We start from the raw sequence: 23,967 nt of genomic DNA, 5'->3' as shown, positions 1-23,967 counted from the left end.
TCACCGTCGTAAAAAGGAGCAGCAGATTAAGTGCAGATCATAAAAAATTGTGTCAAGAAGAGCTGCAATCTCAAGGAGTGTAGAATAGTTGAACGCAAGTCAATATACGCCATGGATCCTATTAAAGGCGAATAAGGTCGGGTTCTTCGAACCAAAATGGCGGCCAACCTCTAGAGAAGTGAAGGTCAAGTTGCCGAAGCAAAAGCATAGGCCAGTGCAAGTTCATTGTCAGTGTGCCATTCTGGTATAAAAATGCATGCCTCGCTTGTTCAATTTCAAAATCCAAGTCGCTCGATCGAGTAGGGAAATGTTACAACCGCTTAGAAGAACCTCGGCGATCGCTTGGTGCTAGTAGACACGAGTGTAAGCACTGAGGGCTCGACATCGAGGAAGACGGTCAGCAGTAAAAGAGTGATACGCAGAGAGCTAAGGGGAGAGGGAAGGAGAAGGAGGAGGAGAAATTGAGTCATACCGCAGCTCCGAGAGATCATCCATGTGGTTACACATTGCCACAAACAGGTCGAAGAACAACTTACCCCCTTCCTCCATCTCCATCTGCAAGGTTCCGCTGCTCTTAAAGGTCTTGCGACTGCGGATGATAAGAGCCAGGTAATGAGCACGCAGTCGGGAATCAGACTCGGGCGTGTTGTCATATGCATATCGAGCGGATCGTAAGATCACGTCGGCCGGAATACCACTCTGAAGGCCTTGCTTTCGGAGAGCAAGGCGCTTCAGTTCTTCCAGGCCATACTTCTCAGCAGCACAGTACACTGCCGTGTCTCGGAGAACGAGATCTTCCACTTTGGAGTGGAACATTGTCGGCTCACTCGACCCACGGCCACCAGTTTGATTGATATCCTGGGCGTTCTCGAGTGACCAAGAGCTTCTTTGCTTTCCACGCAACAAGCGCGGGAAGTAGTCGCCCTTGTACAGAAACTCGAGAACACACGACATAATCTCAGGTTCTCTATCTCAAGTATAAGTTTGTGCTCAATCGAAGTGGATAGGATTGTCTCACTCGTCAGGCAAAGTCAGTTGCTTCGCGCCGTCTTCGAGAAACTGCTCCTTTAGAGCAGAACTAAAGAACGGCGACACAGATAAGATATCTTCATGAGCGGCGAAGAGACGCTGGTCTCGGCCAACTATCATAGTAATGATAGGGCTGGTAAGGGGACTATAGGGATACATTATCAGCACATGAAATGAGTGTTGATATCTATGGAAAGCGCGGGTTCGCATTTTTATATAAAATGAACACACCTTCCCATTGAGGGACTCTCCACTTTCTGCTTTATCTTCTCCTTCGCCAGCTCGTCGTATTTCTTCTTAGCAACCTTGACGGTTTTACCCGCCCGGTCCTTAGATACGAAAGAGCGCTTGAACATAGCGACTCAAAGGAATCCTATTGCCGAGATATGCCCACAGAAGATAGTCAAAACTGACGGAATAAATTTGTATTTATTGGAAAGAATGATACGAGTTGGTCGAAAGAAAGGCGGGTTGACGCTGCTGATCATGCACACGAAGCATGTGAGTCTTGGAAGCTCCCCACAGAAACGTCCCCCTAGTCTTAGTTAAAAGACGAGGAATACGCAGTTCTGGGATGACTTTGCATTCGAGAATCTGAGGTGACTCTCTTAGCGAACAGTTATCGACTCCGGCAGGCGTGGAAGGAAAGAAAAAAAGAAGAAAGGAAATCGGGAAGAGGGGGTTTATAAATGCGCAGGTCAGGTGATATCAAATGTGACTAGAGACCAAGTCACCTGGTAATTGAGGCTCAGGCTCAGGTGAAATTGCGTGTGGCTGGTTCTTTGGGGGATTGAGGGCTGTGCAGGTTGGCGCTAAATTCTCACGTCACACTTGGGACAGATGGGTTCAACCAGAACTAATCAAAAATATATGTAGAATCTTCCCCAAGAGCGTGTTGAAGTATTGGAAAGTTAATGAATACTCCATGTAACCAAAAAGAATTATAAATGTAAAGCAGAATGCGTATACGTACCAGTTAGTTAGCTACTTAGGGTACATATTAGTACATCGTGGGGGAAAACAAACATCGGGACTACTCGTACGAATAACACATACCCTATGCCTAGGTATTTGTAATTTGGAACTTTAGAATAAAATACTAGGATTTTAGTGGTAATGGTCACAGCACAATTGACCAAAGTCTACTCAAACTGATAACCCGACTATCGCTGTTAGATTCTTATTGGGGCATGTTTGGCGATAATTATTTGCCATGTCTTCTCAGCATTCCGCTGTTCTGGTTTCTCCGCAGTTCCCTTTTCCCCACTGTGGGCCACGAAGCACAGAGTAATCCACTCTTCATTTGTCCTCACGCTATATTTTATCTTGCAGGCCATGCGCTCTTGTCAGCAGTGTCGAGAGGCTAAACGCAAATGCATCCCTGGTCTTGGCACTGATTCTGTGCCATCCTGTAATCGTTGTTTGCGCCATCATCTTGCATGTTCCCACTTGCAGACCAAAATAGTGAAGACGAGAACTCTCGAGGCCCGTCAGCCCCGTGCTCGATCACCAACAGAATTGCAGACTCAGTCCTTTAGAGTTGAAAATTTCCTCTCCGACGATGAATCTGTTGCCGTGCTGGTCCACGAGTATCTGTCTAAGATTCACGGTCGGCCCCATAGCATTTTTCATACAGCGACACTGTGGGAGGACATTCGCAACCGGCGAGCCAGCAAGGCATTGATCCTGGCTATCTGCGCAATGGGCGCTCACGTTACAACTCAGCCAACTTTACGATCACTCCAGCCTCTACTCACAGCAGAGTCTAAACGACTACTTAAAATCGATCTTGAAAGGGTGTGCTTAGAAAATATTCAAACCTGCATTCTGGTGGCAAACCTATGTGTGGCACATGCAAACCCATCGTCTGAGTTTCTGTTCTTTCGTAAGTTTGAAATTTCTTTTTTTCTCGTTCGACTTAATGCGCACATGCGCGTGTAGATGTGTACTGTCAGACCCCGAATGCATGAAGACCCATATTGAATGAATCGATAGGAACCGCAATTGCAATGATGCAATTGATGGAGCCACGAACGGGACAGGAGAAAGAGAACGAAGTCTCCCATGAACTTCGAATCCGAATCTGGTGGGCGCTTTTTGCAGCGGACAATTGGTGCTCTTCCAGCTTGGGCTTCCCTCGCCAGATGAAAGACTGGCCTCGACCGGCTCGGTTACCTATGGACGAGCACCTGTTTTCCGACATGGAACCTGATGAGCCATTGAAGGACCCGCACATGGCATTTCAGAGTCCTGGTTTATGGGCACAAATGGCCACGCTCATCGAAGTGTTCAGCCCGATTCAGGAACTCAACTGGCGCGCCGCCAACAGCCATGAACTGCATCCAGATAAAATTGAACAAGACACGAGTCATCTTGCTCAACTTTTGGATAACTGGGAAAGTAGACTTCCACGCGATGTCAAATTGACGGAGTCAAACCTCATAGAGCATAGCAGCCGGGGAACTGGGGGCATCTTTATGGGTCTTCATCTTGGCTTCCACCACTATGCCACCTTACTTTTCTACCAGTATCTTGATACAAGATCCACGATGACAATGCGTGCTCGACAATTTGCAGCGCGATGTAAACACCATGCTCTTAATTATAGCACCTGGCTCGCCCGTGGGAGACAACAGCCCGGATGCGAGGCCGTGTACCCCACCGTCGGCCACATGGCGATCGTCTCCTCTTCCGTTCTTCTACACACCCTTCTGTTTGGCGAAGAAAGTGAACTTCCACAGTCACGGCACTGCCTCGAGGCGAATTTCGAGGCATTGCTCGAGTTGGAAGAGTACTGGCCTATTGTCAAAACCATGGTGAATATTCCCTTTCCTGGTGAAGCCAGATTGCGATTTCTACTTGTTTCTCCTTGTGATTCTCTGGCTGATAACCTCAAGATTAATCGATTGATGGAGTTTCAGAATAATTGCCTGCTCCTCTCTCGTAACCATCACACACATCGTCTTGATCGTTGGATGGTGCGGTTTTTATTTGAGTATGCGTTACCACTCGAAGAGAAAGCCATTGATCCACACACGGCCTTGGAAATGGAGATTATCTCCACGCAAGCACATATGTTCTCCCAAAAAGGTCGATTACCCACATTTGGAACTAGCTAATGCGCTCTACCCATCATCATAACCATAAGAATAACCGGGAGATTCCAGTCCCGGGCAGACCTGATGTCAATATAGTTCATTACTTGCTTGGACTTTGGAATACCAATTTGTGGCAGAAAATAAAAATTGTATGGCAGTATCATACATAATTCTACCTGGATAGGAATGAGGCTAATCATGGGTTAATTGAATAAGTTAATGACAAAGGAAGACGGCTAAACCCGTCTGCATCTATTTGCGGTCAATAAGCCACTATCTCAGTCTTGCGTGTGCAATATGACTGTAAATTATGAGTAATCCGCATCGAACACAGCCGGAAGACATTCACATTGGAACCAACAATCAGCCACGCAGTGCTAATTAGATAACTAAGATCGCAATCTCGTAAGCGTTGCTGAAGCTGACGGAGAAGCTGTCAGCAGATCTGGACAAGGTTGTGGTGCTGATGATACTGCTCTCGCCTCCCAAGGAGGGGAGGTTGTTGACACTCGTGGGATTTGGAGCAGTCAAGGTGATCAGAGTTGCAGTGGTCTTCGAAGAACCCTCGACATTGACCAGCACAGCGTTGGACGATCCGGTCTCCCCGTTATAATTCACCAGTTTGAGGATAGTGGAGGAACTGTTCGCAGTTGCGGACCAATAGACAGGGCCAAATCCCCCATCTGTGGCTGTAACGGGCAAAGTTTCTGTGGCCATATTGTCCGCAAAAAGCTTCTGGACATAGTAGCTGATGGTGTAGAGGACCTCGTTTGCCGTGTGCTTGATAACAGCTACTGTATCTGGCGCTTCATTATAGTTCTTGATCAGAGCACCGTAGGCAGAGCCGACAATGACGTCGGAGTTCCTTTCACAGCCTAAAAGGAAGATGGCCTCCGCACAGGACATACCCAGAGTCTGGGCTCCTACTTGGCCATCGTTGTTAGAGCCGGTGTTGGTCGCTGCGTACTCGTTGACGAAGACTGGGTATTCGCGGCTGGCTTGATCAAATGTATTGAAAAGAGAAACAAAGTAGTTCTCATTGCCATAGATATGTAGGTCCAGCGAGCTGCCATTGGATGTGACTGGATTTGGGTTGATGGTTGAGATGAGATTGATGGATGGATAGACAGCGTGAATAGCGTTGTAGAAGGCCATGTATCGGTACGAATAGTACGAGTTTGTGCCACCGTTGAGGTAGTCTTCATTACCAATCTCAATCCAGTTGATGGTAAAAGCTGAGGGGAATCCCAGGGCAGCCCGTTGAGCTCCGTACGTCGTTGATTCATCTCCCTAATCTCGTTAGCGCTTGTATAGCATACATATTATGCTATATGTGGGGTCAAGCTTACCAGAAGAAACTCCAACTCATTCATGACAGAATCAACGTGTGGCTGTAGGTTGGCCTCGGAAATTTCCTCACCGTCCAGGTACAGTCCAGCCCAGATGCCTAAGATTACCTCAAGCCCCAGATCCTGTGCCATTTGCATCATTTCTAGAAGGCCAAACCCATCGGTATTGATATCACCCCAGGTGCCTGGGCGGCCTGGACGATTCTCAAGAGATCCGATCGTTTCGTTCCATTTCCATTCATAAGGGGAGTTGTTGCCCTCCATATTGTTTCCACCTGGCAGTCGGATATATTTCTGGTTCATGTTGAGCAACGCGTTGCCCAGGTCCTCACGCACGCCGTTTGACCGGTCATCGAGCGTTTGTTTGAACAAGCTCAATATATTAAAATAAACACTTTTCCCGGCCAATTTTGACCCATCAAACGTGAAGTAAAACATGTTGTTGCCATCGGTGCCAGTTTTGCTCGGTTGAAATGTGGGGGAGGTGCTCTGCACCCATCCCGAAGATGAGGTCTGATCGATATTCAAGCTCGTCGATCCGAGGATTTGACCGGTGGTGTTACTTTGAAAGTAGCAATCAACGGTCCCGGAGTAACCCCCTCGCATATACAGACTGGTGATGTAACGCTTCGTCGTATCTACGTCGAAACCCCAGAAGCCTTCATTGTAGAATCCTACAGTGCCAGTGGTTCCCTCCGGCACGTCCATGCGCATCTGGTATGGCAGGCTGGATGAAAGGGCTGGAGAAGATGTGTCGATTGCCAGTGAAACACCCCCCCACAGGTTGCCAGTAGTTCGTGTTCCGTGCCAGACTGGCAGCTCCACCGGACGAGGATCCTTGGAAGGCTCGGTTTCGCAGCATCTCCCCATAGAGACCGCCGTCGCCAGAATGATAAATATCCTATCATGACTCAGTCTCAGTTCCAGATTTAGGCAGAGGAATTCGGAAAAAATCAGCGACTCACCTCGTACAAAAGTCCATATAGGAGGGAGCTAGACTGATTGCCTCCGGACGAAGCAACGTCAAGTGTCAATGCTGCCACGCTAGAAGCGAAATACAAGATGGAAGACAATATCATAATGAATATATCCAAATGCAAGGTCCAGATTGATCAACTCTATTGAGTGTTTGGCTTGGTCTGGTGAGGTCAAGAGCCAAGTCGAAGGGACGGGCCTTTATAAACACAAGAAACCAAGCGCTACCCCAGGATATTCACATGGTACCATAAAATCTAAAGTCCCCTGAGATTGGGGCAGTCGTCAAGCATTAATCCGAGGATGAGACAATTCTCTCAGTGCCCCCCTAGTTAGGTAAAAATTCGGTGTGAGTTTCCCCGAAAGGGCAAGCATGAAATCCACTCCCCTGCAGATGATTAGGCCCAGCATCTGAGGTATGGACAAGTTAGAATCCGGTTCTACTTTATTTTGGAAGAGTCTACTCCCAAAACAGCAAATCACCGAGTGGATTTGTTTAATACGACGTGTGTCTTGCAGGACTTTATACCAGATTGTCTCCGTACAATATCAAAACATTATGATGGGTTTATGACTGGAAAAAGTCAGACTCAAGCAAGTAATTTATCATCTAGTATAATTATCAAAGGGCTCATTATTCCATGCGTTCTATCTAAGGATCTAAGTCACATTCTGTCCGGGGTTCGTTATGAATGGAGTAGTCGCCAGAGGTGGCCACGACGAAGCATAAAATGGTATCTTCCACTGATGCTTTCCAGACCCAACATTCTCCTCCAAGCTGGTGGATCCATCTTCTTTACCCCGTATCTTGACTACAGCTCGACAGTTTGGTGGGACAATCAGATCTAAACAGAATGTTACTGCTTTCCCTGCTTCATTTCGATCCCCATCACCAAGTAGCTTCCACTGGCAGTTCCAGCGGCCGTAGACGCTTTCGTACGACACTACAGCGTGAGTTAAGGAGCCCCCTGGCTGTGGACACACTAGTGCAGTTTTCCAACCAGCTTCCAGTGGTCGGAGCCCGCCAACAGTCTCGTGGAGCCAGTTGACAACAGATCCCAAGGCATAATGATTGAAGGAGGTCATTTCACCGGGGTTGATGAGCCCGTTGGGAAGCATGCTGTCCCAGCGTTCCCAGATGGTGGTAGCACCCATAGTGATCGGATACAACCACGATGGGCAACGGTCTTCGAGCAGCATTCGATAGGCCAGAGAAAGATTATTAGTCTCAGTTAGAGCCCGTAAAATGACGGGCGTACCGGCAAAGCCGGTTGCTACGCGGAACTTTGCCATGCGTACACGTGCGGCGAGCTGATGACTGGCTGTGTCAAGCTGGCGCTGTGTGGACAATATTCCAAAGACAATGGCCAAGGAATAAGCCGTCTGAGAATCGCCAACTATGAGCCCCGACGGTGCTATGTATTTGTCTTTGAAAACGGCCCGAAGATGCTGGCTTTTGCTCCAATAATGTGTACTTTCTGTCTCCCTGGCTAGTACGGAGGCAATTTTAGCCATGAGGGACGTAACATGGACAAGATATGCGTCTGCCACCAGCGTGCCATTTGTTCGGCAGTCACCCGGCTCGTCGACTGGTGCCTGAGGGTCGAGCCAGTCGCCGAGCTGCCATATCTCCGGGTTCCACAATCCGTCTTTGCCTCGACATACTCCCTGGTCCAGCCACGAGGTCATGCTCGGATACTGTCGATTTAAAATATCGCGATCGCCGGATGACTGGTATAATACCCATGGAAGAATGATCACCACGTCATCCCACAGAGCCTGGGGAATGGATGGCCACACATGGTCCAGGGTGTTAGGAACTACCAGAGGAGGAATACCGTTGTGAGTTGATTGTTCACAGGCGACATCTTCCATCCACTCTGAGAGCATCCCAATGGAGTCATACAGGAATGTGGCGGATGGACCAAAGACCTGAATGTCTCCCGTCCATCCCAAGCGTTCGTCCCGCTGGGGGCAATCCGTAGGAATTGACAAGAAGTTCCCACGCATACTCCAGCAGGCATTTTGATGCAATTTATTGACAGCCAAGTTGGAACACTCAAATCGACCCGTCCTCCTTAAATCCGTGTGAATCACTAGCGCCTGGATATTCTTTTGCCAGGACTGCTGCGTTCGAGGATCCCATCCGTCGACTTGCACAAATCGAAATCCATGGAAAGTGAACTTCGGCGACCAATCAATCAACGTCCGCCCAGATGAGATGATCGTGTCAACGCATTGTGCCCCGCGAAGGGGTCGCGTTCCCAATTCTCCATCATCTCCCATGACCTCGGCATGGGTGAAGCTCACCTTCGCGTTCACTGGGAGCGTGATCGAATGTATGAGAAGCTTTCCGACCAAATTTTGGCCAAAGTCCAGGATCGTCCGGCCATTTGGAGTAATGAATATTTTCTCGGGTGATAACATCTCCGTGATTCGTGCTGGAGGAGCGTTTGGGGCATATAATCGCGCACGAGCAAAGTCCAACACGGAGACTGCCTCCCAGTCACTGTCAACATAACGATCACCATGTTGGTTCCAATCTCCGACTCCTGCGCGCGCGTCATATAATTCCCCATTGTAGATTTCACTTGTAACAATGGGGCTTGGGTGGCACCTCCAACTGAGATCTGATGCAAGCTGGAATCGTCCTCCTGCGAGCCCGTCTACTTCCAGCTGAGCCATCACGGCAATTCTATTACCATAGATGTACCGTTTGCCACCACCAAATCCCAGTCGGCCCGCATACCAGCCTTCGGCGACTTCGACGCTCAACACATTATCACCATTTGGAGTGACTAATGATTCGACGTCAAATACTTGATATGCAAGGCGATGGTGATAGCTTGTCCAGCCTGGTGCCATTTCGTGATCCCCTATCCTGTGTCCATTGAGATATGCCCGATAGACCCCGAAAGCCGTGATGTACAACCGCGCTCGTTGCACGGGGCCAAATGATCTTGCCAGTACAAATCCCTTCCGGAAGAGCAAGGGCCTCAATGGTTCATCTTCGTGGATCGATGGAGCCGATAGGCCGGAGATAGGCATTGCAATCCAATCCTGCGAGCTAAGAAGACTGCATTCAACGGTTGTCCAAGATGACCAGGCAGACCAATCCGAGGATATGCTCCTGGTTTTTGTATCCACCCAAGTACCACACACGCGAACTCGCACCCGGACTTGTTCTCGCGACTGCAACGGCGTGCTCGGCCATGGAACCAAAGACGACTCGGCACTTTGAACAATGAAGTGTGCTGATGGTCCAGTTCCACGGCTCAGAGAAATCTCATACTGTGACTGCTCCCAGTTGCAGATGGATTCGCTAATAGGAGAGAAGGTCCAGGAGATTCGAGGTGCAGCGCATTGTACGCCCAGTCCTGAATGATGCTGTTCAAAGCGTATTGCAGTTATTTCGACCATTTCTGATGGCTTGACTCACAATTGCGTTTTCTCTGGAAAGAAAAAAATACAAGCAGAGTTGGAAAGAGACAGTAAGGCTGACAGACTGGAAGACCATTTTCTCAGGTCATTCTGTTTCGTCCCATCCTAATTTTGGCTCGCTTTCTATTATCCCGAGAGATCGTCATGTCTCTTGTACAACAGGAGATATTTTACCATGCTGGTCTCCAGATAGAAGAGCAATATTGAGAACTATAAGTGACTGCGGAATCTTTTGATTGTGATTGGCTGATTTTCCGCAGGCGTTCTCGCGCCACCGGGAGGTTTCCCAAAGTGGAAATTAATGGATCTCGGCCTCTCGCTTCTTCGATCGCCCGTTCATGTAGAGTTGACCACTGGCATCGACTAAAAGTTAACCCACATTTCCCCGCATAGTGTGTTTTTTGGTGGAACACGCCCCAATCCAATGTACATCTGCATATCCCACAGGGGCTCTCTATTCAGCGCAGCCTTCTCCTTCAAAGTCGCTTGCGCCAAGCATGAGCTTGGCTCCCCGCATGGTGATCTGCATAGCTTAAAAGCTGGGGATTTCCCTTGGTATTCTAGACAAACAGAAATCTTCATTCTTTGCCTATACCCAAGATCAATTGAACTTCTTAGGAAAGAAGATGGGCTTTCCTCCTAGGGTATACCAATTTCTGGTAGGCACATTTGCTGCACTTGGATCATTCCTCTACGGATATGACCTTACAATTGTGGCCGAAGGTAAGCTAGCTACATAGGCAGCATAGAGTGCATCCAATCGTCTACTTGCAGGAACTAACGACAGTGGGTTTGTCTTTCTCAGTGGTATCTAGCGGTTCTTTCTTGAACTATTTCAGCCCGACTACCACAGAGATAGGCCTAGTTGCTTCGCTGCTCACGGCGGGCGCAGTTATCGGGGCAGGGTTGGCGTACCCGTGCTCAGATTACTTTGGCCGCCGAGCAACAATCTTGGCTGGCGGGGTCATCTTCTGCCTGGGAGGTAGTTTACAGACCGGCGCCCGTGACTATGGCTACATCTTGGGAGGCCGTTTCATTGCAGGTGTCTCGTGAGCCGCCTTTCCCAACTCCCCCTCCGGTCGATGGCCTATATCTGGCTTTGGTAGCTAACAACTGATAGCGTCGGTGTCCTCACCATGATCGTTCCAATTTATCAAGCAGAATTAGTTCACCCCAATATTCGAGGCCTGGTCACCGGACTACAACAGTTCATGCTCGGCATTGGTGGCGTCTGTGGAAGTTGGATCAGTTATGGCACCTATGTTAGTTTTGCAGACAATCGCCAATGGCGCATACCGTTAGGCATCCAGATTGTGCCAGCTGCTCTTCTGTCCAGTCTGATTTTCCTTTTTCCAGAATCCCCTCGCTGGCTCATTAGCCAGGGTCAGCTGGAGAAAGGTCTACAGACTCTGGCACGGCTACATGCCAATGGTAACACATCCGATCCGTGGGTTCTCGCTGAGTTTGAGCAAATCAGAGCGCAGGTTGCCGAAGAGAAAGAACATAGTCAGGTCAAATTCTCTCAGTGGGTCACTGATAAGTCAAACTTCCGTCGTCTGCTGTTAGCTTGCGCGATGCAAGCTGCCACACAAATGACCGGAGTCTCCGCAATTCAATATTACTCGGTCACCATCTTTGTAAGCTTTCTTGCCAGAATCCCCTTTCTTCAAATAGCTAACAGTGACTCCAAATTAGAAACAAATTGGCATCGATGGAACGGACACCCTCCGCTACCAAGCGATTAACTCAATCATTGGCCTTATTGGTGAATTTCTCCTCATGATGGTCGTCGATAAGATAGGTCGTCGTAAACTTGTGGTTGGTGGAAACCTGGCCATGTGTCTCACATATGTGATCAGCACAATTCTTCTAGCTCAATTCCCTCCCGAGGTGCACAACACTGGTGCACATTGGGGTTTCATTATCATGACATGGGTTTATAATTTCTGCTTCGCCAGTATGGGATCACTGTGTATGGTTGCCTTCCATCCTCGTTCCCATAATCCGATTCCCCTATTGCATAACTAACTGCTAACTTTTGCTTAGCCTGGATGATCCCTGCCGAGATTTTCGATACGGCAACCCGAGCCAAGGGTGTAGCCTTGGGTTGCATGGTATCATTCGCCTTTAAGTGTGTCTTCCCTTCTATTTTGAATCTCGGAATAGCATGATAAAAACGCTAATTTCAATGGCTTTCTTAGTACAATGATTGGCCAAGTGACACCTATTGGAATGGAAAACTCCGGCTGGAAATTTTACATCCTCTTTGTGGTGAGTACCAATCAAACACCTCTCCTTGCCTCTCTTTTGCCTATCTACTAGTGAGAACTTGAGGGGTCCCTGATCTTCTTCATACAGGTCTGCAATTTCACGAATGCCGTCTTCTTTTGGGCCATGCTTCCGGAGACGAAACAGTTGCCCCTTGAAGAGATGAAAAGTCTCTTTACTGAGAGCCCCTGGTTCATCCCTAACTCCGCGAAAAGCGAGTATCTAGTTAGTGAGACCAGGATTCGGGCGCAACAGATTAAAGATAAGGGATTGGACAGCGGAACTGGCATGACTGAGCACGATGAGGTAACTGCTTGAACAGAGCTAAAAGAGGGGGCTGGTTGTGTCGGTGATGATTGGAACCCGTCCATTCCTGAATAGGAACGATATGCACGGTAGAGAGAGCGTTCAAATTAAGTACTTTGTGGTTCTTACGTAAATAGCGTGCAATACAGCCATGCGAGAATTGCCATCCGACGTAATTCAGATTCGCTTCCTAATTATCCAAAAGTTATCTCATGAGTTTCATATTTTTACGAGCGGCCCCACCTGAAATCTACCTCTCCCGCGTTTATCTGGCCACTAGACCAAAAAGGGAGTCCGTACCCAGTCTAGCGGGTAGTGGCCTAGAGTGACCCGTGAAGCGTAGGGATAAATAAAATCGTCATATTCTTCTTCTTCTCAACATGTAGACGGCGCCTGATTTGGAAAATTCTAGAGTCTGGCTTGGTCTCGTGGGGCAAAAGAAACGTGATGACTTATCTATATTCTTAATAGGTCATGATGTAGTAGAATTGATTTCAAATCAGATGTATTTTTATTACGCTGATCGCTTTGGATGACCAACCATCCAATATACACAAATAAGTATAAACTAACTATTAGAGCAGTAGATAATATATTAGTTATCCGAGGTCGCTCTGTCCTCAGAATAAGTGATCTGTGTCGAACATTGCTGTCATATTCGCTTCTGGTACTCAGCTCAGATAGCCACAACCAGCAGTAAGCATCACGACGCCAAAGCTTGCGATGTGACCGGGAGTGACAGCGTACATGCCATTGCCGGCAGAGCAAGACTTGTCACGCTGGCCTTCGCACTTCACGGTGCTAGCCTCGGTACCAGAGCTGTAGTATTCCTGTGCATGGTTATGGTTGATAAGCGATTGAACATTGATATCTAAAGGGGAATCGGTAGGATAACTCACGGTTCCATAGTGCTTGAAGTTAACAAGCGGGCTCGAGTACATGTTCTGTGTTGTATGGTTAGCTACTTTAATATAGCATGTCAGTTTCAACCATGGCTTACAGGGACACCGTCAAGAACGTTATTTCCGCGGTTGAAGGTACCGGCCTGCGCAGTACCAAAGTCGGCCCACGCTTGGTTGCCGATGGGGAAGGCGTTAAGGGCATTGCTGACAAGTGACTTGTCCGGGAAGTTCTGGGCCAGGGCAACGTGGGCAATGGATGTGAGGGCACCACCGAGGGAATGTCCGACTGCCTCCAGAGTGTAATCAGGGTACTTCGCAATGAGAGCCTTGACTTCAGTAATGATGGTGTCGTGTACAGCGGACCAAGGTCTGTGAACACCTCTCATGATCTTCACATCAGAGGGGAAAGTCACGCCCGAGAGCTCAGGAGTGATGAGAGCAATGTCAATGTCGTTCACGAAGTCGGTGACTGGATTAATTAGCATGTTGAGCTAGTATTAAGAAGTGATTTTGCCATACTGGTAGTCGAGCCCCTCATGATGACCGCGATGGTCTTCTTCTCGGTGGAGTATCCGACGAATCCCTATTGAAATTAGTTATTTGCCAACGTATAGGGCAAATACCACGCCTACATTGGTGTCGGTCACGAGGTCATAAATCCTCTTGGTGATAGTGACATCGAAGGCCTTTCCGATGCAACCTGTGTAGGCAGCGGAAGAAAGCTTTGCTGCACGGTGCAGATCAGGGAAGGCAGCGGCGTCTTGAGAAAATGTTAGAGCTGCCTAGTCGAATGGAGCTGGGCTGATAAATTGACATACCAGCAGTTGCCCTCGACTCCAAAATAGGTGCAGACAGGGCTTGAGAGATCAGAGAGACTCCCACGAGTAAAGATTGGTAGTTGAACAACATATCGAAACAATGTATGAGGGTGTTATAGAATACTCTTGAGGAAGGCTGCTGGACCGTTGTCTTTGGATGCACAAACAGAAAATTGTGTGGGGTTATCTTGCTCTTTAAATAATTCTTCAGGTACCCCTCAAAGTCCCATCGTACTCGTTGTCGCTATATTTGCACACTAAATGCAGGGAAGGTGGCCGAATGTGGCGCCAAGTGGACTGCGTCGGGGATGACATCCCAAACAGGTAATGCATAGTATAGAGTCAGGAAGCCATCATGCAAGGTAATTTACAAATGAACCATTCGGGGAATCTCCGTGGATTTCTCGGTTTACCAGTATGGCGATAACAGCCCCAGCGAGTGCAAGTACTACCTATAGGCTTCAAAGCCTCATTTGATCTTCACACCGTATGGGACCAGGCCGCTGAGACATATGTGCCGAAAGCCATCGTGAACTAATCAAAATTGCTAATAACTACCCGTGAACCACTTTGGCGATGTTTATGTCTTGAAGCACAGAAATGGGGCCGTAGTACGGAGGATTTTCCCATATTAAATTTCGACGGCCTGGCTCACCGTTAACCCGCTCCGTGCAAGACGATTCAATAGCTGTTCAATATCTAATTTAAATATAATAAGCTATAAAATAAGCAAAGATATCATTTAGAGAATTGAGCATAGACTTATACCATACGTGATTTAAGCATTATGAATTCAAAATATGGAACAAGAACGCGTAGTTAGTCGCTTATACAGCCTAGTCAAGCGGCATTTTTTTTGGTACACTTCTCCACGTGCCATGGCTTTTAAAAAAAAAGTGGAGGCAATTCAAAAGACTAGAAAAAGGGACACTAGAAAAGGGGACAGAAGTGGAGGAACAACCACTATGGAGTAAAACGTGAGTATACTATAGCAAGCTCCACTTCATCCACTATATCCATACGCATATGGACTAATTAGGCGAATAAATGAACTAAGGTTTAGAACATAGACATAAGGGATGATCCTTGGGCATGTGATAACATGTGATCGTGGGGGTCTTTACATATTCTGTACACCCCTGCTCCCGCTACGAACCATATTAGTATTATAGAAAGAGTGAGAAAGGTTAGCCGCAAGTTATAAGACATAGGCGGCAAGAAAGACCGTGAAAAGTGTAAATTGGCCTTACGATCTAATGTGCGGTGGATGATGGAAGGATCCATGGAACGCTCGTATTGCAAACCATCCATGGATACTACGGGGCTAAAAGGTTGGACCTGCACTAGCGGTGACAAAAATCGTACTCGTACCGTCGGGTGGAGCAGAAACATGAGCAACCAAAGATGGACTTGGCAAGGCTAGCCCTGAAAACGGCCAGAAAGTGGGCTAGTCGAACAAATATTTGCGGGGAAGCGTGAAATATAGTCATGTGTTTAATTAAAGCGCCTTGGCCTTCCCAACCGGGAATATATTAAAGCTTGAACCTTGATCAGACTCTGATCGACGCCAATTGATAAAGATCGTCACAATCTTCCACCAGAAGTAGTAGTGATCTTGTCGGGCTGTGTTATACGAAACACATGGGATTTTCGTACCCGGGGATCCCGACCTGAAACCGGGCCAGTTATTACCCGCTAACCGGAAACGTTTTTGTCTTAATTTTACTCTTATTTTTGCTTTCGGTGAAGCTTTTATTTCTGGAGCCTGGCCCGCCCTTTTTGAAGTATGAAAATACATAGGTGCTGAAGTGAAGCAATAGTCAGGAACTTAGCTTAGGGTTCGGCAATTGTGGATCGATGTGGTTGGCTTGGATTTGCGGGGTTTTTAAGTCAAAATTAGAAGATGCAGGATGGCAAAGTAAATTAAAATATAAAGTCCTCACTGCAGAAGCGGGGTTCATGTACGTGTTTTAATCAGATAGCCATGATTTGTGTTCCTTGCATACTATACCGTAAACCCTATTTATAACGATACATTATGTTATAACGATACATTATAGACACCAAAACGATATCATTATACCAAGGTAATCGTTCAATCAAAGTGCCATATATTGATGTATAGAAAATTCAAGCACCAGGTTCCGATCATTATAGCGGGAGGGAGGGAGGGAGAGGGGGTTTGCTGTATTACATTCCTGCTGGTGTAAGAGGCACGTGGTTGCTAGAGCTGGGATGGTTACATTCGATTCTGTATCCACTTGGGCAAGAGCCAAGATCCCTGGATGTTTCTAATCAACAAATAATCATCACAAGGTCCCCGGGGCTAAGGTTGGCAATCCCCGATCAACGAGAGCGGACGCCGTAGTCTATTGCGGGTGGGGTATGCTGACTGCAGAATTAGGCACCGGTATACTGCGGACGCGTTGCATGGTATGTACCTACAGATTGTAGTGGGGAACCTTGTCCTCCACTACCACGTATTGGCCTTACCTGCTCTTTCTTTATTGGACGGTTTTATTATTTAATCGTTGAAGTATGGAGAATACAAGTAGCAGATAGATACAGATTGACGACAATACACACTTCTACTTCTACATCTCTGTGGATTCACTTCTTGGCACAGTAAGCCTGGCCTGGCATGAAGTTAATGTGCGAGTGCTGAATCGACTCGTATGCCTCTGAACATCTACCTAGGTAGCCTTGAGCGTTCCCCTCTTCCACATGCCACGGTACATACAAGGTTTATGTGGGGCGGAGGCGGGTGAACTAACGAGTCGAAAGGGCGATACAGCACCCAGGTGATCATAAATCAAAATACGTAGTATGGAGACTCTGTCTCATTGCATTTAGTCTCCGACCCCACCCATAACACTCCAGAATGAGAAACATTGGACATATGCCAAGGTCAGATAGTCTTTTTGTTGCGTGTTTTTAGCCTCTAGTTCGGTAACTTGATACCGGTATTCCATGAATAACGTTAGAATATAGGCAGACAAGCCAAGGAAAGGATTGTCGGGCGACCGACGGAGTTCCAAGGCTGATGCTGCGATGACAAGGCCAATCGCATAGCGCACGGATATCGGAAGATCCATGGATCACCTGGTCAGGAACTTCGGGGGGGCTTGGCAACTTCTTGGAACCTTGGAACAGTGGAAAGGGCCCCAGCCTAGTCCTATTTAGATAAAGTAGCCATAGGTATTAATCTCTCCGGGTCATCTTCGGGCACAGTCTGTTCGAGAGAGGTAGGGCATATGTTCTGGAAGGTTGCGGGTAGCCCTGTATACTCCGTTCTCCGTGCCCCATTTTCACTTATTCCGACACTTCCGACAATTTCAACTCTCAGCTTTCCCCAGTTGCGGTGTCTAGCCAACGCCTTATGTCGTCCTCTTTTGCCCCAGACAGGGTCTTTAGCCCCGCATTTGCGCCCTTTGGAGAGCTTTCGAATTATGCGTTGTTTTTTGAAGAGCTATTCTTTGATTTAATCCCCTCCCCACTTCTATTGATGGGTGCGGCCACGCGTCTCTGTATACTACTTCGCCGGCTAGCCCATGCTCAATGGGGACTTCTATAATTTCTCCAGCTGTGACATGGACATCTTTTAGGGTTATGGCTTACATTTGACTAGAGTGCAGTTTCTTTCCACCGTTGTGATTCTGGCGAGGGTGTAACAACATGCCTTTTCGTTCTAGCTGCCGTGCTATACTTGCTCGCTGCGTATGCAATCGCCATTTTATCTCATTATGAGCGTACTCGGTCCACTCGTTCATCTCTCTTCCTTTCTTTCTACCTATATCTCACAGCTCTACTCGGGTCTGAAATTATCCGCACGTACTGGTGCTTTGAAGCAAATCGCAGTGCGGTCTTGCTACCTTACTCGTACACTTGTTCATGGCGGAACTCGAGAGTGGGCGTTCGAGGGGCCCAGGAGATACAAAACTATTTCCAGAGAAGAGCGCTAGCTTTATGTCACGAATTATATTCCTATCGCTTGATCGTATTCTATTGACCGTACCTTTGGGTGGCCATCTCTCGCCACAGAGCTGGCACATTATTTGGGAGATGACTCTTCTCCCAAGAGTTATGGATATGAGATCTGGTTGAGTCGCAGCCAGCTCATACAACTGTAAAAAGTGGAAGCGTTCGGATTAGTGGAGGAGAGAAACGGCGTCTGGTATATCTCCCTCGTCTCTACTGCCGGTATAGATAACTAATTTGTACTGCAGGCACTGACTCGAACGATTGCATATTATTTTCCTCAACAACGTATCCAGCGCCGTTGGTCATAAGACCGTGTCACACATACGAGACTCTCTCTCTCTCTCTGTCTCTCCCTTTCTTGCCAATACAAATGTCTCTCCAGAGTCAAGTCACTTGCCTGGAAACGGTTACGAGAGGCCCACCGCCAAACCAATGAACGATATTGTCACGAGCATCAAGATTCCTTCCCATTGCACAAGACACTTATCCACAAGGGTAGACTCTGAGAGATGCACTGAGTCCACACAGTCCCGGGGGTGACGAGAAAACATGGGATACTGTTGCCGTGTGTGCGATCAAAGAAAAGGTGGAAAGTTCTGGAGGATTTTCCGGTCTGCCAAAGGATGCGACTTTCTCCAGTGGTCAGGCTCAGTCCTGTTGTTTGGCTTGCACCGTTCTAGAAACGAGTCATCGGCCAGGTGGTGTCATTATTTTCGATGAAGCGATAAGCAGATAAGTGAAGCCTCTTGATTTATTATGAAATATTATTCTAAGCTAATCATCGACCCTAGCGTTGGCACAGCAAATGAGCAACGAGCTCGACAGCTGGCCAAAGAGAGATTGCCGGGTAAGACCACAACTTCACTTTTACACAGACTCAAGACAGCCGTGGAAAACGACCAAATTGTTGTTATGGATATGGATGACGGTAGACGGTAAGATCACTCACTCTGGAATTCCAGCAGAGGCTGTGGGGGGATATAAGCTCCTTTCGTCCTTGAGGCACTAGCAAAGAATCTCTCATGCCCATAAGTGTATCTACACAACACAACAGCAAAGGCATATTTCAGCCCGTGACTACATACTTAGGCAGCACTTATTTTAGAAAATATATCATCTTACCATCTCTTTGCTTTTCTGACATGGCAATACGCATCTTGATCAGAACTGATCGATTATTTGTCGCAAAATCTCGATCCGGACCCAAGGGAAATGGTTATCAAGCATGTTTCATCTCGAAAGGGAAAGGAATTCAAAATTAGAAGTGATAGGTCATTTGAAAAGAAGATCGACCCAAGAGCTACTAGCAAAGAAATGACTAGCTGCATGATTCTGATATATATTTTTTTCTAGTACCTACGTAGGTGTGGATGGATCACGACATGGCCACCCTTAATGCATAGATCTATATTGACTTCAAGCCAAAGACTTTCTAGATCGTTGTATGGAGTAAAAGCAAAGAGTAACAACAGTGCATTCTGTCCTTTTGGAATCCTTTCTTTTAGCGCCTAATATTATTGTTGTTATTGACGAACTTCTAGGAACCTCGATCGCATTGTCGATGCTTTCATTCTCTTTCCACAATAATTTTCCAACGATTTGGAGTATGTGATCGCCAAAGAGACATATATCCGAGTAGATTGAATTTTTTTTAAAATTTCGAACAAGATAATGTCCATAGCGTCACTGGAGTTGATATGATCCTTGCAAAGATAAACGGCCCTAATATAGTGGCGGCTATAGGTAAGCTGTTATTAGTGCGAATGACAACTAATTCCCCATTTTCCTCTCACATTTTCCTTTTATCTCCACTGAACTTACTCACTTACCAATTAGAAATGTGCTGCTCCATTAATAATATCTAAATCGGTTTACCCCTGCAAGCTTTGGGCATCAGCCTTACCTTGCCCAGGGATATCTGTAACATGAACACGTTGTCGAAACTAGCCATGCAGCAATATCCAGCGCTTATTTAGATTGTGGGATATATCTGTTAATGATGTACGTAGTAGTCTAGAAGCACAACTGTTGGGTTTTCCTCTCGTATTCAACTTATCATTTCATGTCGTCCCCTAACTCAAATCAAATCGCCAGCAGCACGCGCCTGCTTCCAATTAACCGAACGCCTCTATGAGCAACCAAACATGCTCAAACTGCAGTATTGGCCCTTCAAAACATAAGGAATTGGTCGGATGGATCTGGGACAACCCCGGTCGTGGTACAATAAGTTTGATCACAACATGTCTGGCCACAATATTTATGTGCACCTGGGTCGTGATTCATCCCCGAGTCTACAAGCGCGAATCCTACGCAAATCTCCATAAGTTCGCACTTTTTCTGAAGACAATCTTCGCACCGGAGTTTATTGCGGTGGAAGGACTCCAGGAATGGGCACAGTGCCGCAGGATGCAAAGAGAATGTGCCGATTCCACAGCGGGTCAATTCAAACTCGTGCATGCCTTCTACGTCAGTATGCTCGCGTTGAGGTACCAAACACCGAATGGCGATCGTGTTATTTGGCCGAACCAATATACATGGCTACTACAGCAAAACCTCATTCGGTGGGAAGACCACCCGAGTTGGGGTCTGTCTCTCGATGACATCTGCGACAAGAGCAAATCTGATAGTGCTGCAAAACTACTGGCTTTGATCCAAGTGACTTGGTTCTCAGCACAATGCATATTGCGTATCTCCTATCATCTCCCACTTTCGCAGTTGGAGTCGATGACCCTGGGGTATATCCCATTGTTTATCGTGACATACTTCTTTTGGTGGAACAAGCCCAAGGATATCAGATCCCCATCTCTTGTTGTACTCCCAGGAATGAGCCTGGAGCAATTCCACTTCTTTCAGTCGTTGGCTGTGAGTAATAAATTTGACAATGAGGGGATGAAAGAGCAAACATCATATTGGAGTATATGGTATCTCACCCCGCGGGTATTTGAGAAGGTAGAAGCGGACAAACTCGTGCAGGAGGCTCAAACAAAAGCTCTGAAGCGCCCAGATCAGAATCCAATCACTGAACAACCACACGAACCGACAATCAACGGAAGCGAGATACGAGATCTCGAAGATCCACATGAGTCCCGGAAAGATATCGTTGTGTCCCATTGGGATCCCGATCTATATAGGTCAAGAATCTGGCCTTTGGCGTGTCTGTTCGGTATTTCATTCGGCGCCCTTCACCTCGTATCTTGGAATACCATGTTCCCTTCGATCGTTGAGTTGTGGCTCTGGCGTGTATCCGCCTTTGTTTCAATCGTGTCGATGCTTATATTTATGCACTTTGAGAAGGTTGTCCTCCGGTGGGATGGCATCTTGACACTTTTCAGTCTCTCGTCCCCGGTATTCTATCTTCTTAGTCGCATTGTGATGATAGCAGAGGTATTTGCTGCACTAAGAGCGGCAGACCCCGCTATTTACGATACCTACGAGTACTCAGTCTACTGGTTGCCCTTTTTGTGAGAATCTCTGGGTGGGTTATATACGATCTCTGCGACTACATAGGGCACATTGCTTGATAATTTTGTGAGAAAGCCATTGTTTGTACTGTATTTCAGCTGGCGTTGTAGAATCGACAGTATGTTTTCTTTTCTTTTTTTAGAATGTGATTTTCGGCGGAGACAAATCATATTCAGGAGGGATGCACTCCGTAGGCGCCGGATCCTAATGTAGCGATGTGCGCACACGTCTTATATCCAATCAACTCACTCCAATAGCCGCTAGGATCAGCTGCACATGGCTGATCTCATTCCAGGGCGATGAGGCCGAACAGACCAGCCAGGAAGAGTGGGCGTTTAGAAGCCATTGAAACAAATGCTTATATTTATAATCCCAAGAAAAAGGGTATTATTTATAGCCTGAAGGAGGATTTTCACCAACAAGCGACATTTAGTGGGGGAAGTATGTAGACCCCAGACGGGTTAGCCCGCCCCACTCCTTTAGTGTGCTGCACCAGGTCGACCGTCAGCGTTGAAGATTCTCCTCGCATTTCCTTCATTCCTGTATGAGATTCCCATTCCATTGTTAGCCATCATGACAGCTAGTGAGATAGCCGGTTCTTTCTTCAAATATGCATCAATACCGGTCGCTATTGCAGTTGGGTTATATGCGATCCTCCTAGGGTTGCTCACCACATCAACCTTCCAATCACATGTCGTTTATCTGCACGCAATTCAGATGACATGGTTCAAGGATCTCAATGTCCCCGAAACTTTTGGGTTCCTGAGAAATCAGGTCACTCCGTTCTCCATCAGAACGACGGACGGTGAATTCCTACACGCTTGGCATATTCTTCCCGTGGAATTATATCGCAAGCACCAAATGTCTCTTGTCAAAGAGCCAGTAGGCTTTGTATCCGATATCAAGTCTCGACTGGGATTTCAACTATTACGAGAGGACCCCGAGGCTCGTTTAATTCTTCACATGCACGGTGCTGGAGGAACCGTCGCCTCGGGCTATCGGGTCCCAAATTACCGTGCGCTGTCGGCGGGAAATCCTAGGAAAATCCATGTTCTCACATTTGATTACCGAGGATTCGGCAAGAGTACCGGGACACCATCTGAAACCGGGCTCATCACCGATGCCCTCGCCGTGGTGGACTGGGCAATGAATGTCGCAGGCATCCCTCCATCTCGAATTTTGATATTTGGTCAATCTATGGGCACGGCTGTGAGCATTGCTGTGTCCAAACATCTTGCTGTGCAGAATCCACCAATAGTCTTGGCAGGCACGGTGCTGGTTGCACCATTTGTAGACGTCGCAACATTGGTTTCAACCTATCGAGTCGCGGGTACCGTCCCAATCCTATCGCCGGTTGCCAGGTTCCCTTTTCTCTTCAAATACCTTCAACGGTTCATTCGGGACAAATGGTTGAGCAAGGATAATATTGCGCAATACATTCAGTCTAATGAGAGGAATGGAGAGAAATACAGGATCACAATAATCCATGCCGAGGATGACTATGACATTCCATGGCACCATTCTCAACTTGTGTTTTGGCACGCGGTTAATGCCTCGATGCCAGTGGGGATCAGCTATGACGACCTTGAACAAAAGAAGCTCGATTCGAAAACAGACCTTGGAGCTGCTGGATCCATGATGGAATGGAAAACGGAGAATGGGACTATTCGCGAAGAGATCTTGAAAACTGGATTGCACGATGTGATCATGGGGTACCCAGTAGTCACAATGGCAGTGATGCGATCTTTTGAAGCGGCAGATCCATCATTCACGCCTTGAGTTCAATCGTCTGTCCCTAGATAGTAGCATCCAGGCATCCAATTTCTAAAACATGAGCATGATATAGTAAAACGAACAGCGTTTACATTGGTGTATTTCATCAAAAGTACACTTAAAAGTTACAGAAGTGAATGTATAAATAACAACGCCTTACTCAGTAAACAAGAGATACACACAATGAAAGACTTCAAAAAACGGATGCACAAGTGGAGGAGAATTAACCAACGAATGAGGGTCTTGTCTTCATTCAAATGATCGAGGATATGCAAGCCAAGCCCATAGATAGGAACATGTGGCGGTGCTAGTGATGCGGTGGCACATGCGGGGTTGCCAAGCCACTGGTGATATCATCACGAGGAACAGGCTCGAGCCTGCATGTGAGCGAAACAAAAGCTTGGTGGTAGCGTGCAACTTGGTGAGCTGCGAGATCTTCTGATCATCGAATTATCACCTATCTGACATATCACCTAACCGCTTAGGAAAGTTGATCTATCACTCAACTTTATAGCGCGCGCGTCCCCTTACCTTCAGTACGCGCCCGTCCTGGTTCGGCTTACTT

The 23,967-nt window shown here is 47.2% G+C and overlaps 8 protein-coding genes across 8 annotated transcripts; 4 read left to right on the top strand and 4 right to left on the bottom strand.

The window, feature by feature from the left end:
* Window positions 1–320: 320 nt before the first annotated feature.
* On the bottom strand, window positions 321–1,385 carry N7487_002210 (BTB/POZ domain-containing protein; the record flags this gene model as incomplete). The annotated part of the gene is made up of 4 exons (XM_056869957.1): window positions 321–348; window positions 473–967; window positions 1,019–1,174; window positions 1,261–1,385. The coding sequence occupies 4 exons, from the start codon at window positions 1,383–1,385 to the stop codon at window positions 321–323; spliced, it is 804 nt and encodes a 267-aa protein (XP_056734741.1).
* A 1,656-nt stretch (window positions 1,386–3,041) lies between these two features.
* N7487_002209 (fungal specific transcription factor domain-containing protein) lies at window positions 3,042–4,148 on the top strand (the record flags this gene model as incomplete). The annotated part of the gene is made up of 1 exon (XM_056869956.1): window positions 3,042–4,148. One exon carries the CDS (start codon window positions 3,042–3,044, stop codon window positions 4,146–4,148), a length of 1,107 nt encoding a protein of 368 aa, XP_056734740.1.
* Window positions 4,149–4,508: 360 nt separating this feature from the next.
* On the bottom strand, window positions 4,509–6,555 carry N7487_002208 (aspartate-semialdehyde dehydrogenase-like protein; the record flags this gene model as incomplete). The annotated part of the gene is made up of 3 exons (XM_056869955.1): window positions 4,509–5,417; window positions 5,477–6,377; window positions 6,449–6,555. 3 exons carry the CDS (start codon window positions 6,553–6,555, stop codon window positions 4,509–4,511), a joined length of 1,917 nt encoding a protein of 638 aa, XP_056734739.1.
* Window positions 6,556–7,111: 556 nt separating this feature from the next.
* N7487_002207 (alpha-L-rhamnosidase) lies at window positions 7,112–9,871 on the bottom strand (the record flags this gene model as incomplete). Its single annotated transcript, XM_056869954.1, has 1 exon — window positions 7,112–9,871. One exon carries the CDS (start codon window positions 9,869–9,871, stop codon window positions 7,112–7,114), a length of 2,760 nt encoding a protein of 919 aa, XP_056734738.1.
* A 647-nt stretch (window positions 9,872–10,518) lies between these two features.
* Window positions 10,519–12,478, top strand: N7487_002206 (uncharacterized protein; the record flags this gene model as incomplete). Its single annotated transcript, XM_056869953.1, has 7 exons — window positions 10,519–10,615; window positions 10,644–10,941; window positions 11,013–11,529; window positions 11,588–11,864; window positions 11,939–12,023; window positions 12,094–12,163; window positions 12,251–12,478. The coding sequence occupies 7 exons, from the start codon at window positions 10,519–10,521 to the stop codon at window positions 12,476–12,478; spliced, it is 1,572 nt and encodes a 523-aa protein (XP_056734737.1).
* A 659-nt stretch (window positions 12,479–13,137) lies between these two features.
* On the bottom strand, window positions 13,138–14,277 carry N7487_002205 (putative alkaline lipase; the record flags this gene model as incomplete). The annotated part of the gene is made up of 6 exons (XM_056869952.1): window positions 13,138–13,296; window positions 13,366–13,410; window positions 13,467–13,837; window positions 13,888–13,951; window positions 14,001–14,128; window positions 14,187–14,277. 6 exons carry the CDS (start codon window positions 14,275–14,277, stop codon window positions 13,138–13,140), a joined length of 858 nt encoding a protein of 285 aa, XP_056734736.1.
* Window positions 14,278–20,297: 6,020 nt separating this feature from the next.
* On the top strand, window positions 20,298–21,632 carry N7487_002204 (uncharacterized protein; the record flags this gene model as incomplete). The annotated part of the gene is made up of 1 exon (XM_056869951.1): window positions 20,298–21,632. One exon carries the CDS (start codon window positions 20,298–20,300, stop codon window positions 21,630–21,632), a length of 1,335 nt encoding a protein of 444 aa, XP_056734735.1.
* A 570-nt stretch (window positions 21,633–22,202) lies between these two features.
* On the top strand, window positions 22,203–23,408 carry N7487_002203 (alpha/beta hydrolase; the record flags this gene model as incomplete). Its single annotated transcript, XM_056869950.1, has 1 exon — window positions 22,203–23,408. The coding sequence occupies one exon, from the start codon at window positions 22,203–22,205 to the stop codon at window positions 23,406–23,408; it is 1,206 nt and encodes a 401-aa protein (XP_056734734.1).
* Window positions 23,409–23,967: the final 559 nt, after the last annotated feature.

This window comes from Penicillium crustosum (genome assembly GCF_028827405.1).
Source record: "Penicillium crustosum strain IBT 35664 chromosome Unknown utg000001l_segment0_segment0, whole genome shotgun sequence".
Lineage (NCBI taxonomy): Eukaryota > Fungi > Ascomycota > Eurotiomycetes > Eurotiales > Aspergillaceae > Penicillium > Penicillium crustosum.
Note: the sequence above shows the minus strand (reverse complement) of the source record. Positions and strands in the feature narration are given on the sequence as shown.